Source organism: Oppia nitens, unplaced genomic scaffold (genome assembly GCF_028296485.1).
Source record: "Oppia nitens isolate AA-2021 unplaced genomic scaffold, nextdenovo-longstitch-racon4-pilon3 scaffold6_pilon_pilon_pilon, whole genome shotgun sequence".
Classification (NCBI taxonomy): Eukaryota; Metazoa; Arthropoda; class Arachnida; order Sarcoptiformes; family Oppiidae; genus Oppia; species Oppia nitens.
In genome coordinates, this window is record NW_026533250.1 from 2,106,213 (window position 1) to 2,118,847 (window position 12,635).

The window sequence follows — 12,635 nt, forward strand, 5'->3', positions numbered from 1 at the left end:
TGTTGTCAAAACCAATGAATAAATGTATTGAATATATAGTACTGTATTGTTGTTAGTATTGAACGATATTATTGTTTAGCAAACAAAGGCAGACAAAGATGGAGATCACAAGTGAACACAATTGAGACAATGAATTGAAGACAATGTCCATAATAGTGACCATTTGGTGACATTTACAGCTCAGTGTCGGCACAGAAGCCGTCCTCTACGTGACAAATGTGTGACTTAACGCGATTGACAATGCAATCTCTGGAGGCGTCGGAACCGCAACTTATACCTCAAGGCCAACGCCATTATCTCATGATGTCTGCCGCGGCTGGCATTGGTTCCGGTCGTCTGCCAACCGAATTGCGACCTCCATCTCCACCGCTACTTAAAGTTCAAGTGTCGTCTCCACCACCTCTTCAGCAGTTTATTAGCGAACCTTTACTGACAACCGTAACGACGCCGACGCACAACACGTATTCGGTGGCCAACTCTTCGAGAACTAAAATCTGTGGTCCAATGGATGACATATTGTCAGCATTGGGTGGACCACAACTCAAGTCAATTAATTGTTTGATTTGTAACGAGTATTCACCGGCCGGACACACATTTCGGCTATATTCCAGTCCAAGAATTCCTCCACTTATTAATCATGAATTAGGAATTTATCCGTTTTTTCCATTTCTCAAGAAATTGATTGCTATAACTAGCAAAGCATGTGATGAGAGAGACAAAGATCAGGACTGTGCTCTGGTCTGTACTTTTTGTTATCACTCATTGATTAGTCAATGGATTGCATATAACGCATCGACTGCTATTGAGGACAGGGATCCTATGAGAAGAACCTATAATTGTAGAGATTATATTTGCTTTATATGCGGTGTCACCACATTTCGTCAAAAGGTTAGGTCTATTGCTCTCAAATATTTCCCGTTTTTATTGGAGCACTCAAGACCTTCTGGTATGTTATGATTCGATGATATTATATGTCAATAATAAATCTAATTATACAGTATCTTCAGGTGCCTTAACATTATCTGATGGCGAGAATGTGGTGGCCTGTCTCACATGTTTTGATTCATTAACACTTCAATGGAAAGATTATGAAAGGATGAAAGTGCCGATCAAAATGAGAAAATATAATTGGATTACTGTCGCACCAACTAATAAAGGCATCACTGATGGACATTCAACTATTGTTCATAAATTACCGGTAATTTAATATTGAAGTCAAGACCAAAATTATAATTAATTTTATAATATTTAATAATGAAATTTAGATGAACGATGCAATGTCACCAATATCACCAGCATCGGTAACAGGTCCAGGACCACCATCAACACTGTTAATGAATGCAACACTTGGTTTACTTGATTCCAATGCGATAAACAGAAGTTCATCATTTGCGTCAGCTCTTCGAAAACTGGCCAAACAGTCCAATCCATTTGATCCGATAAATAGTTCCGAGTCTGAACAGAATGGTGCTAACAGTTCCTTGCATTTAAACAATGAATCCAATTTAGCCGCATTTCGAAGTCCATTTCAGAGCACTTATATGCGCCCATCGCCACCAATTGTTACGATTGCTCCGATGGCCGGAACCAGTGATTCATTGCAACGATCTTCAGCATTATGCTTATCTATGAATCATTCATCAAATAGTATGAAAAATAGCAGTTTATCGCCCTTTCAGTCATCACTTTCAAACATTGGAGCACACAATCAATCGATCGGGTAATTTAATGTTGTATATTATATAGAGTACTTTACTTTTGTATTACCGTAATATTTATTGTTATAATATTATATATCATAATAGGCGATATATGAATGGATTAGTAGCCCCAAACCCACCAATTGTCACCATTGCTCCCATACCGGCTCATCAGGTCGACAGAAATGATAATTTAAGGAAAAGGGATTCACATCAATATTATGAACATAGAGGACATACAGAGATACCAAAAGAGTCAATTTATAATAGTTTGCATAGAAAATCACCAATAATTAGGTTAGTTTATAGAATAGTATAATTATATATTGAAAATTGGTTTATTTATATTATTATGAAATTTTTGTAGACCTCCTACACATATAATCGATGACAATATTGGTAGTAATCGTGTGTCACAACAATACAATGGGTCTGGTTTTCAACCGTACAGAAGTCTTGAAGAGAATTTGCAATCATCTCTTACGTCATCACAACTGCCGCCACATTTGATGCCTTATGAAGGACTTGCTATTCCTTACCCACCATTACCTCATCATTTATCTCCAATTTCGGGTTCAATACCTCTATCACATCCCAGTCCATCACCAAATGTTTCATATGCTTCATATATGGACAGAATTAATTTACTTACAAGGGGTCAATTTCATAGTTCTTCGTCACCATGGCTTCCAGTTGCTGGAAGTGGCGCAGTATCGTCTGTGCCGTTCAATTTGATGCGTTATTCAGATAGTCTTAATTCACAGACTGAACGTATTATTGCTGAAGATAGACATCATCTTCTAAATCATACACTATCTCAAAGTGCTTATAAACCCAATGAAATTAATATTAATAGTCCACCCGTTCATCCTATTATTGAAAGTCCACATCAATTGCACCATTCGTTAGAAAAAATGAGAAATGAAAGACTGATTGTTGAGAGTCATAATAGAAGTGAAGTTAATGTTTCTAATCATTCATTAAACGCATCTTTTGTGAGTGGATTACCTAAAGAACCGTTAGATATTAGTTTACATTCAGTCAATTTGATGGACAAAAAAGATAATAATGATTTTGCTTCAGCTAACAAACCGTTAAATTTGTCTTCAAATTGTAATGAAAATGTAAGTGCATTACATACAGATAAACAAAGTTTATGGCAGCATAAAGATAATAACGATAAACCTACTAATTATACGATAAATCACAATCAAAAATCAAATGTAATTTTTTCTAATTCCGAAATTAAAAATTCTGTAATCGATAGCTGTAGTAAAAAAGGCGTCGATTTTGATATTTTATCAAATAATGGACTAAACAATAAAAGAAATGAAAAGATTGTGTCGACTATTAAACATTTATCTTCAAATGAAGTCAATCATACAAATAGAGATCTAGAGTTAAGAACGTTAAGCAATTCAAACAAAACTGTGTTAACAATTGATTTATCAAAGAATTGCAATAATTTAAGAAATGAAAGTATCACTGATTTTAATAGTATTGAAAATCTTGTTAAACAAAAATCAGTCGAAGAAAAAATGGTGTCTAAACTTGATTTGGATGAAATCAAATTGAAGCAAAAAAGACAAATTAAATACTTAGATAATGATTTCGATAGTGATTCCGATTCAGAAGCAGATTATAGTGATGATAGTGAAGATAAATATAACATAATTCTAACCAAACGTTTACCGTTAGAATTGGATGAAAGTCCACAAAAAATGCATTTTTTAAACGTTTTTAGTTTAACAACACATAAAAGGAAAAATCAAATTGAATTCAATAAATATATTAAACGAAGAAAATTATTGAATCAAATTTCACCAGAAAACGAATTAAATGAAAAAGTCGAAGAAGAAGAAGACAATAGAATTGTAGATACAATTGATATTATGAAGTCATTTGTCGATAATAAAGAAGACACGGATGTCTTGAAAGCCAGTCAAACACTTCCCAATTCAATAGTATCTGAAGAAAGAAATATTGAATTGAAATTAGATTTTATGTCAGGAATTGGTTTATGTGAACAAAAATCTCATGAAAAACAAAGAGAGATTGAATTCTTGTGGAACGGAATATTGAATGAAAGATTAATGAGAATTAAAGAAAACAAATGTTGGACTAAATTGTTGAACAATTTGACTGAAGAAACATTAAATAAGTGGTTATTTTGTTTTAATTCAAGTGATAATCGTTGTAATTATAATGGTTTTAGCATTCAGACGACAAAACCAATTAATATGAGTTCAAATACCAATAGATTGAATTCTAGTCGCTCTCAAAGGAAAGTTGTTTTATTCGGCAATCAATCAAATGGATCATCACTTCATAATAATCAGTTGAATAAAGATTTTGTACAAGAATTTCACGAATCGGTTCTTTTAGAAACTGCAGCAAAACAACAGCAAAAGAGTTACACAAAACATGAGTTAAATAACATTTCTAAAGAAGATGAAGAAGAAGACAATTCAGAGTGTTTTTCCAGCGATTGTTTACAGGAATGGCCCGGAATTGAGGCCATTATGGAGTCATACGACAGATACTCTAATGGTTTGTAATTTTATTTTTATTATTTGTTTATTATATTAATTGATAAATAATTACATTCAGAACGAAAGCAAGAAAAACAATTTCTTTATAAAAGAAGTATTGAACTCAAGAATAAATTTCGTAATATTAATAAAGAATCGGAAAAATTAAGTCAACAAATGGCGGTTTGTTTTGTTATTTATATTTAATTTATTTTAGAAATTAATTTAAATTTAATTATTTTAGAATTTATTACAACTGAAAACACATTTGGATGAAGAGAGACAACGATATGAACTACTTGTGGACACAGTTTACGGTTGTTTGAAACAACTCAGTTGAATAGTTATTACCATAATTTTTAAATATTTATATCAATTATCATATATTCAATAATAATAATAATCAACTAATCAATAATATTATGTCATATAATTATTTATGTTTACATTTTTATATATAAATTATACAATATTTTATTTTTATTTTATAATTTGTTTTTTAAATATTTTTGTATTATGTTTTGTTATTTAAAAGTATAATTTTGAAATAAACATTTAATTAGTAATATAAAAAATATGTGTTTATATAATCTTAACAAATATATATTAAATAATTTGTAAAAATTGAATTGAATTAAAAGTATATAAATTAATATAAAAAATTTATGCGCTTATAATATACACTGTATTATACAGTATTAATAATACAATACTTCCGATCAATACAAGAGAGAGTCTTAAACAGCGGCGATGCTATTAATTTCAATTATCTGGTCAACAATACATTGAATTTAAAAGTGACCAAGGGCAATGTTGTTTATAATTTTAAACTAAATAAGATTGTAATTGGTCATTTTTTAATTAATTGTATGATTGGCCATATAATATACAGTGGACTGTTAAAAAAAATTATAAAAATGATAGTCGACTGCAATTATCTGCCCAATCATACAATTAGTTAATTAATAATCAATTACAATCTTGTTTAGTTTAAAATTATCTACAAATTGCCCTTGGTCACTTTTAAATATAACGTATTGTTGACCAGATAATTGAAATTAAAAGCATCGCCGCTATCGTCGCCGCTGTTTAAGACTCTGTCAATACAATGCTTTATTACATTATACTGTAGTTTATCAGTATTTTATGTATAGAATACTATAGATATCGCTATACAATACAATACAATACAATACTGTATTAAATTTACAATAATATTAATATCAATGAATCACATGTTTTGAGTACTTTAATGAATATAAATATATTATATTTTGTAATATTTTTGTTATCTTTAAAACTAATATTACTATTGATTTAATTTGTTTTGTTTTGTAATTAATTGATTGATTGATATTATGTTTAATTTGTGTCAAAAGTCTTTCTGTTTTTTACAATCAGTCAAATGTCGTGACATTTGTATTAAATGTGTTAAAAGTCATAACAAATGGACACAAATGACTTATAGCCGATCACTGAATGTTTGGTCCACAAGAAGTACACCACAATTGATATCATCTGTGAAGTCAATTGTAAACTATAATCACACGAAACGATGTCTTTGGACAACGTTTTCACAAAATCAAAGATTGGCTCAAATATGCAGAAATGCTGTCAAAGATACTAAACAAACAATTGTTAAGAATGTTAAAGAAGTGCCAAAAGTGGATGAAATAAATGAATGGAAACAAATGAAACAATTGTCTTTAACTAAGAAACTCAAGTATATGTTTGTCAAATACTGGTATATCTCAATCCCTGTCCATTGTGTGACTGGACTCTTATGGTTTGGCAGCTGTTATATCATTGCTAAGAGGTTTGTCTTAATTGTATTATTGATTGATTAAGTGATGCAATAATACTGATATTTGATGTCATATTGAAAACAGTGGTTTTGATGTGAAGCCAATACTGGAGTTTATCCGGCCGTACGCCGAGAAACTACCGCTTCCCGACTTTGTATATAAAGTGCTAAATACTGATACAAATGCGGGAACTGCTGGTTATATAGCCATTGCTCTAATAATGTATAAGTTGGTGACTCCCGCCAGATATGCCACAACTGTTGGTGTCTCTTATTATACCATTGAGTTCTTCGTTAAGAGAAGTCTAATAAAACCCGTGCCTTCTGGACAACAGATCAAAGCACAGGTAATCAAAAGTCGTTCACAACTTAATAAAGTTCTTCGCGAAAGACTCGCTAAAAGAGAAGAATTGAGAAAAGGCTTTAAAAATAAGCCAAAAACAAGAATAAAATGATTTAAAATCAAAAGTTATAGTATATTATGATAATTATAAAAAAAATTTTATAGATTTTAATAAACCATTTCTGAGTACATAATAAAAAAAATTAAATTACGATATAATAAAATGGTTACAATAATTATAAACTATTAATACAATGTTATTTAATTTTACTATTAATCAATTCGTTAAGTTTTATTACACTTATTGAAAATTTTTATTTGAAATTTATTACCAGTAGTTTTAAATTACATATTTTCTTAAATATTATTTATTTACATAAAAGTATAGGATTTCACCAAATGGTGCATCAATTGTAATACTTTTCAAGTGTAATGCAATACTAAATAAACAACTGATAGTTTAATGTTAAAAATTTATTTAAAACAAGTATTGTATACAATGTTTATTTTAAAAGATAAAATTATTAAAATATATTTAGGCACATATCATATCATATTTGTTTTCATTGTTGTTATAATGCTGTATCATAAATATCTATAATATACACAGTGTTCAGTACAGGTAAGTAGATATTAACATAAACTAAAATATAAACAGTTAAAAATATTAATTGTATCATGGTAAAAATGAGACAAAAATATATTAAAATGTCATGATTTGCAGATAAGGCACTAAATAAACACTAATTCACAACCGATATGAGTGTTATTATAATGATTGCAATTATTGTATATTTAAAAGCGTATTGCAATAAGTATTTTATAATTAATGAAAATTATGGCAAAAAATGAATATATATTTAAGCAAATTATGAGAATATATGGAATGTTTTGATTGTTATATTAATTGTGACATTAATTAACAAATGTTATGAATATAATCAATGAATGAATAATTTTAAAGTCCTTTACTTCCATTTTCATTGAGATTTTCTTCAGTTTTCTTATTATTTTGTTTATCATTTTTATCTGATTTTTCGTTTAATGTATTATGCGTTTCCTCTTCATTGTTGCGATTATGTCCAGTATTATCATCGATATCATAGTCAGAAATGCGTTCATCAGTTGGTGTATTGGGATCGCGTTCATCAATCTCTTGATTCACGCTGTTATCGGGTGTTAATGGACATTGAAGACACTTAGACTCATTGATACCATAATTAATACAATAAGTGCCGACACATTGACAACAGCCGTCATGAAACCAACGATAAGAAGCGGAACCCATTGATGTACACGAAGACTTGCATTTGTTCCAAGACATACATTGAGACATATAGGCGACGGTACAGTTGACGGCTACATCTTTTTCTACATCAATACCATCGGAACCGTCTGTATTAGTATTGGATTTTTGTGGAGTCATTGGTTCCATTATCACCACTTTTAATGGCATTGAATAAGAAGTCCAACGAAGTAAATGATCTTTTTCTTCTGTCAGAACAGCAAATAAGTCCGGCTGTGCTTCTGGAAGATCTTCGACATGAGATTTAGACGCCAATGATGTGTCACTTATGTTGGCCTTCGGACACAATTCTGTAAAAATAATGTCATTTAATATCATAAATATATTCATTATTATTATTATTTGGTTACTATCCGTACCAACACATGAACAGCAGTCGTGGTATAGATAATCCAGACATCGGAAGCAGTCCTGACTACAGCTGCGGTTCTGTTTGAAGTCACCGCATCTGCAGCTCTGTGTTAACATACATTTGGACACTATTGACCCGCAGACCGCCTCATTGCACGACCAAACACATGGCATCACCACAAACACCAACAACACTATCATTAACGTCATGTTTGACAATAAATCTCTTAATATTGTCTTCATTTTAGATAAACTATTGTATCAAATGATCAAAACATACAAAAAGACAAATCATTTAATGCTTTCGGAAGATCTTCAATGAGAGTCAAGTGATGGCAAAGATTGATATTAACTGACAATACAGTGATATTGTCTGTTGTTTGTTGTCTGTTGTCTATTGATTGTCGAGACTATCGATACAAATGAATACAAATCATAGATAACTAAGTAATTGGTCTCTAATTATAATATAATAAATCATTTCATAAATCAAACACTAATACTGTATAAAGCAATCACTCGATCGCTAATAAATCTCAAAACACCTCTACTCTACTCTACTCTACTCTACTCTACTCTCACTCTCAAACATCTCTATAATCTATAGTGTATTACAATGTATTATATTAATAATGAGTATATATTAATACCTTTACAGTAATATTAATATTATATTATACTCTGTAGTACAGAGTCTGTACTGTACTGTAGTTAACGTAATATTTTTGCTATTATTAAAATTATAAATCATTAGTGATGTGTTATGATTTGAAAATTTTTTGTCTTTATTTATTTTTTAAATTAAGACTTAAATTTTACTATTTTTTAAATTTAAGTTTTAAAATCGAATTTTGAATGCATAACTTATTTACAAAAGTTTAATTACTATAAATTAAATTCTAGTATTCAAAATTAATAATTAAAATTTTTATGAAATGATAAACTAATTATTTAAAGATTAAATTACAATTTTTAAAAACAAATTTTATTTACTATTTCTAATTTATTTCTATTATTAGCCTTAAGTTAAAACTTTATTATTTAATTTATTAGATGTAAATGTAAAATATAGTAATAAAAAAATAAAACAACATTTGTCTACAACTTTATAGTTTTGCTAAAATAAAATAATATTAATATATTGTATTGCATCAGAATTAATAGTAATAAAAAAATGCGAAAATTTGATGACAATTAGTGTTCGAGAAGTGATTTTTGCATCACTATTATCGGTCAAAATGTTAAGATTTATTATTTAATAATTAAAAAATAAATATTTCTTTAAAATTTTAAACATTTAGTTTATATTTGAATAATTCGAATATTTAACTAAATTATATAAAATTGAACTCTAGTTTCAAAAATTTCAGTGAAATCTTCAACACTAGTAGTGATTCACTACTTATATATGACTTTAGTATTAATATTAACATTAAGTTAGTGTTGAATACAATAACACGTAATACTAATCATCACATTATTTGATCCATTTCTGTGATATTCAGTCAAAATTATTTGTTTATTTATAGCCATTGATTATCGTCTCTATTGTTGTCAACAATGTTTTGGTTTACTGGAAGTGTTAACGAAGCCATCATTAAGTCTAAGAATGAAAAGAAAGTGTTTGTTGTTTTCATCAAAGGTTTGTTCAAATTCTGTGTTCTTAGACATCAAAGTCTTTATATGAATCACTTGTTATTCTTCTGTTGACATTAGGTGAAGACGAAAGATCTATTAAAATGAATGCCATTTACGATAGTCTGTCGACAAAGTTGTCTGAATTGCCAATAATTGGTCTTAAATTGGATTCACAGTCAGACAATTGTAGACTCTTCTCACAAATCTGTAAATCGTTTAATATATGATATAATAATTGTCACAAAATTGTAATATTTTAGATCTTTTGATGTTTTAATGTCTTAATAGATCCAATTCTGGTTATTCCGAGTACTTATTTTATTGATGCAAAAGGCATTGCAATTGAAATAATTGCCGATATTATTGAAGACACAAATGTTTTAATGGAAAAAATCAATAAAACTATTGATATTTTTAACAATAGTTTATCAATTGATGAAATACCAAATCAAATGCAGACAAGTGTTTCAAGTCATACACCGGTTGCCAATAATTTGGTTACAAATATGACAACTAATAATAATGATTCCACTTCTTCATTCATAACCACACCTACCGCTTCTTCATCAACAACAGAGAGTTCTGCGATTGATTCAAAGGTTGAACGCGCGAACCAATTGATTGAAGCGATTCGACAAAAGAAGGCTAAAGAAGAGGAAGATAGAGAAAGAAAGGATGAAATCGAGAGAAGAACTAATATGAAAGAAATGTTGAATCAGAAACGTATTCGTGAAGATAAAGAAGCGCTCGAAGCGATTCAAGAAAGAGAACGCGATAAAAGAGAAGAGAAATTGGCCCGACAGAGGGTTTTGGCACAAATTGCTGCGGACAGGGAGGACAGGAAAGCTAAGTTTCAAACAAGTAATGAAAAGACAACAAATGTTGGATCAAATGAATCGCAATCTAATGTTAGTAATGAGCAGCAGATTAGGCATAGAAATGACACCAAAGCTCGCATTCAATTCAAATTGCCGGACGGCTCGACCAGAAATAATATCTTTGAAGCCAATGATACTCTCGAAACTGTTCGACAATACGTGTCTTCAAATCTCAATATACGATCCTTTAGTCTCGTTTCTCCATTTCCTCGAAAGGAGTTCTCAAATAATGAATACAATGAAACATTGAGTGCGTTGTTATTAACTCCTTCTTCTGTTATATTAGTTGTTCCCAAATCTGGAAGTAATATTTCGCGAGCGATCACTTCTCCATCAATTGTATCGCAATTACTTACATATCTTTTTACACCATTTGTGATGCTTTGGAGTTTTGTAACCAATTTGTTTGGATCTAATACTAACAGCACTTCTAATCAAACCAATGCAAACATTGATCCAAACACTAGTAATAGGAGACCTGAAAGAGTAAAACCAAAACAGTTTTACAATAGAGATGGAAATGTTGCGCGAATTAGTGGTAAAGAGGATGACTCAGATGATAACAATACATATAATGGAAATTCAACCCAACAAATGTGAAATCATTTAATTAGTGGTCTAATTATTTTTTATTATTAAAATTAATATATTTATTCAGTATAATTAACTGTAATAAATTATTTTATTATTAGTAAATTAGACACTATTTATACACAATGTTTATAAATAATAATAATAATAACACAGATATAAAGTTTAAGATTCTTGTAGTAATGATATCTATATTTGTTAAATAATATATATTTGATTTTTATAATTTGTAATGTTTTTAAGTGAATAAAATGTGAATTTTAAAATCCATTTTTTATTGAATTAATTTATTAAATTATTAATATACAATATATAAAATTGCGTTACTATGATAATAATAAAATAAAAATTATTATAATAATATTTTAGTTTAAATTTATATATTATTATAAAATAATTATCCCTTAGTATAGTGAACGAAGCGAACTGTTCCACAGGCTAGACGTCCACCAGAATTACCCGATTTTTTACTTTCCCGGTTGAGACCACTTCCCAAATCATCAGTATTTCTGTGAACTACTAAAGAGCGTCCAATTACACTATATTTACCAATCAATGATATTTTATGATCGATAATATGGACTTTACTGATGCCTTTAAGGTCTGCCCTAATATTTCCCAGATCTCCGATGTGAGCGTTTGGATCATTGGATCCGCCGTGTAATTGATGGGTTGGGTTATAGTGTTCTCCAGCACTTTCACAGCCAGCAGTTGCAGACTTCTCATGAAAATGAAATCCATGTGAATATAATGGAGTTAAACCAATAATAGTGCCCGAGATGTGAGTCGGACCCGAACCCAATTGCAATAAATGTATTATACCTTGAGTTATACCATTACCTCTCAATACGACCACTGCTTTTACAAGAGGTTCGGATAAAGTTCCCGTAAATGTTTCAGTTAGGGGTCCCGTCAGCTGTAGCTTATCAGAGATGGGCGTCTTTTTGGTTGATCGATCAATTGGTCCCAAACTTGTTTCCACTGTATAATCTAATTCTGGAGGAAATTCATTGTCGATCACATGTTTGTCATCAAAAATACCATCGATATTGATATCGGTTTGCAACGAATTTTTTATTTGACTCGAAGTCAATAATAAAAGTTTTATTACTATCAAAAAATTGAATATCATTTTATTTAACAACTTTTAAATTTATTGCAAGCATTTATGTCATTTGAAACATTTGTAAAAAATGTTTGTTAAAAAAATATTTGTGGACGTGTTTAGCCAAACTAACTGTCCTCCAAAATAGATCCAATAATCTTAAACAATACAATTTTTAAGCCAATTATTCCCCTTAAATGAATTGCTTGACTAACTTTAGTTTCCGCTATTAAGCTATACTGAACTACATATAATGAATACCTGTATTTTATTTTTTGCAACAATTTGACACTTTTTGGTGGAATTAATATATTATTTGTTATTACTTGAAATGTTTGAATAAAAATATTTACAAAATCATAATTATGTTGAAATTGCTATTAAATTA

General features: G+C 29.6%; 5 protein-coding genes across 5 annotated transcripts; 3 read left to right on the forward strand and 2 right to left on the reverse strand.

Annotated features, from left to right (window-relative positions):
- Positions 1-41: 41 nt before the first annotated feature.
- Positions 42-4,571, forward strand: LOC128962163 (uncharacterized). Its single transcript, XM_054308515.1, has 7 exons — positions 42-946; positions 1,008-1,198; positions 1,266-1,720; positions 1,806-1,997; positions 2,068-4,250; positions 4,311-4,414; positions 4,476-4,571. Exons 1-7 carry the CDS (start codon positions 217-219, stop codon positions 4,569-4,571), a joined length of 3,951 nt encoding a protein of 1,316 aa, XP_054164490.1. The 5' UTR covers positions 42-216.
- Positions 4,572-5,557: 986 nt separating this feature from the next.
- On the forward strand, positions 5,558-6,513 carry LOC128962176 (uncharacterized protein C18orf19 homolog A-like). The gene is made up of 2 exons (XM_054308527.1): positions 5,558-6,047; positions 6,121-6,513. Exons 1-2 carry the CDS (start codon positions 5,590-5,592, stop codon positions 6,488-6,490), a joined length of 828 nt encoding a protein of 275 aa, XP_054164502.1. The 5' UTR covers positions 5,558-5,589; the 3' UTR covers positions 6,491-6,513.
- Positions 6,514-7,336: 823 nt separating this feature from the next.
- Positions 7,337-8,603, reverse strand: LOC128962441 (twisted gastrulation protein homolog 1-like). Its single transcript, XM_054308816.1, has 2 exons — positions 8,044-8,603; positions 7,337-7,974 (listed from the first exon to the last, which is right to left on the reverse strand). The coding sequence occupies exons 1-2, from the start codon at positions 8,276-8,278 to the stop codon at positions 7,337-7,339; spliced, it is 873 nt and encodes a 290-aa protein (XP_054164791.1). The 5' UTR covers positions 8,279-8,603.
- Positions 8,604-9,457: 854 nt separating this feature from the next.
- LOC128962169 (UBX domain-containing protein 4-like) lies at positions 9,458-11,213 on the forward strand. Its single transcript, XM_054308521.1, has 3 exons — positions 9,458-9,677; positions 9,752-9,880; positions 9,962-11,213. Exons 1-3 carry the CDS (start codon positions 9,596-9,598, stop codon positions 11,149-11,151), a joined length of 1,401 nt encoding a protein of 466 aa, XP_054164496.1. The 5' UTR covers positions 9,458-9,595; the 3' UTR covers positions 11,152-11,213.
- Positions 11,214-11,539: 326 nt separating this feature from the next.
- On the reverse strand, positions 11,540-12,497 carry LOC128962442 (superoxide dismutase [Cu-Zn]-like). The gene is made up of 2 exons (XM_054308817.1): positions 12,493-12,497; positions 11,540-12,224 (listed from the first exon to the last, which is right to left on the reverse strand). Exons 1-2 carry the CDS (start codon positions 12,495-12,497, stop codon positions 11,540-11,542), a joined length of 690 nt encoding a protein of 229 aa, XP_054164792.1.
- Positions 12,498-12,635: the final 138 nt, after the last annotated feature.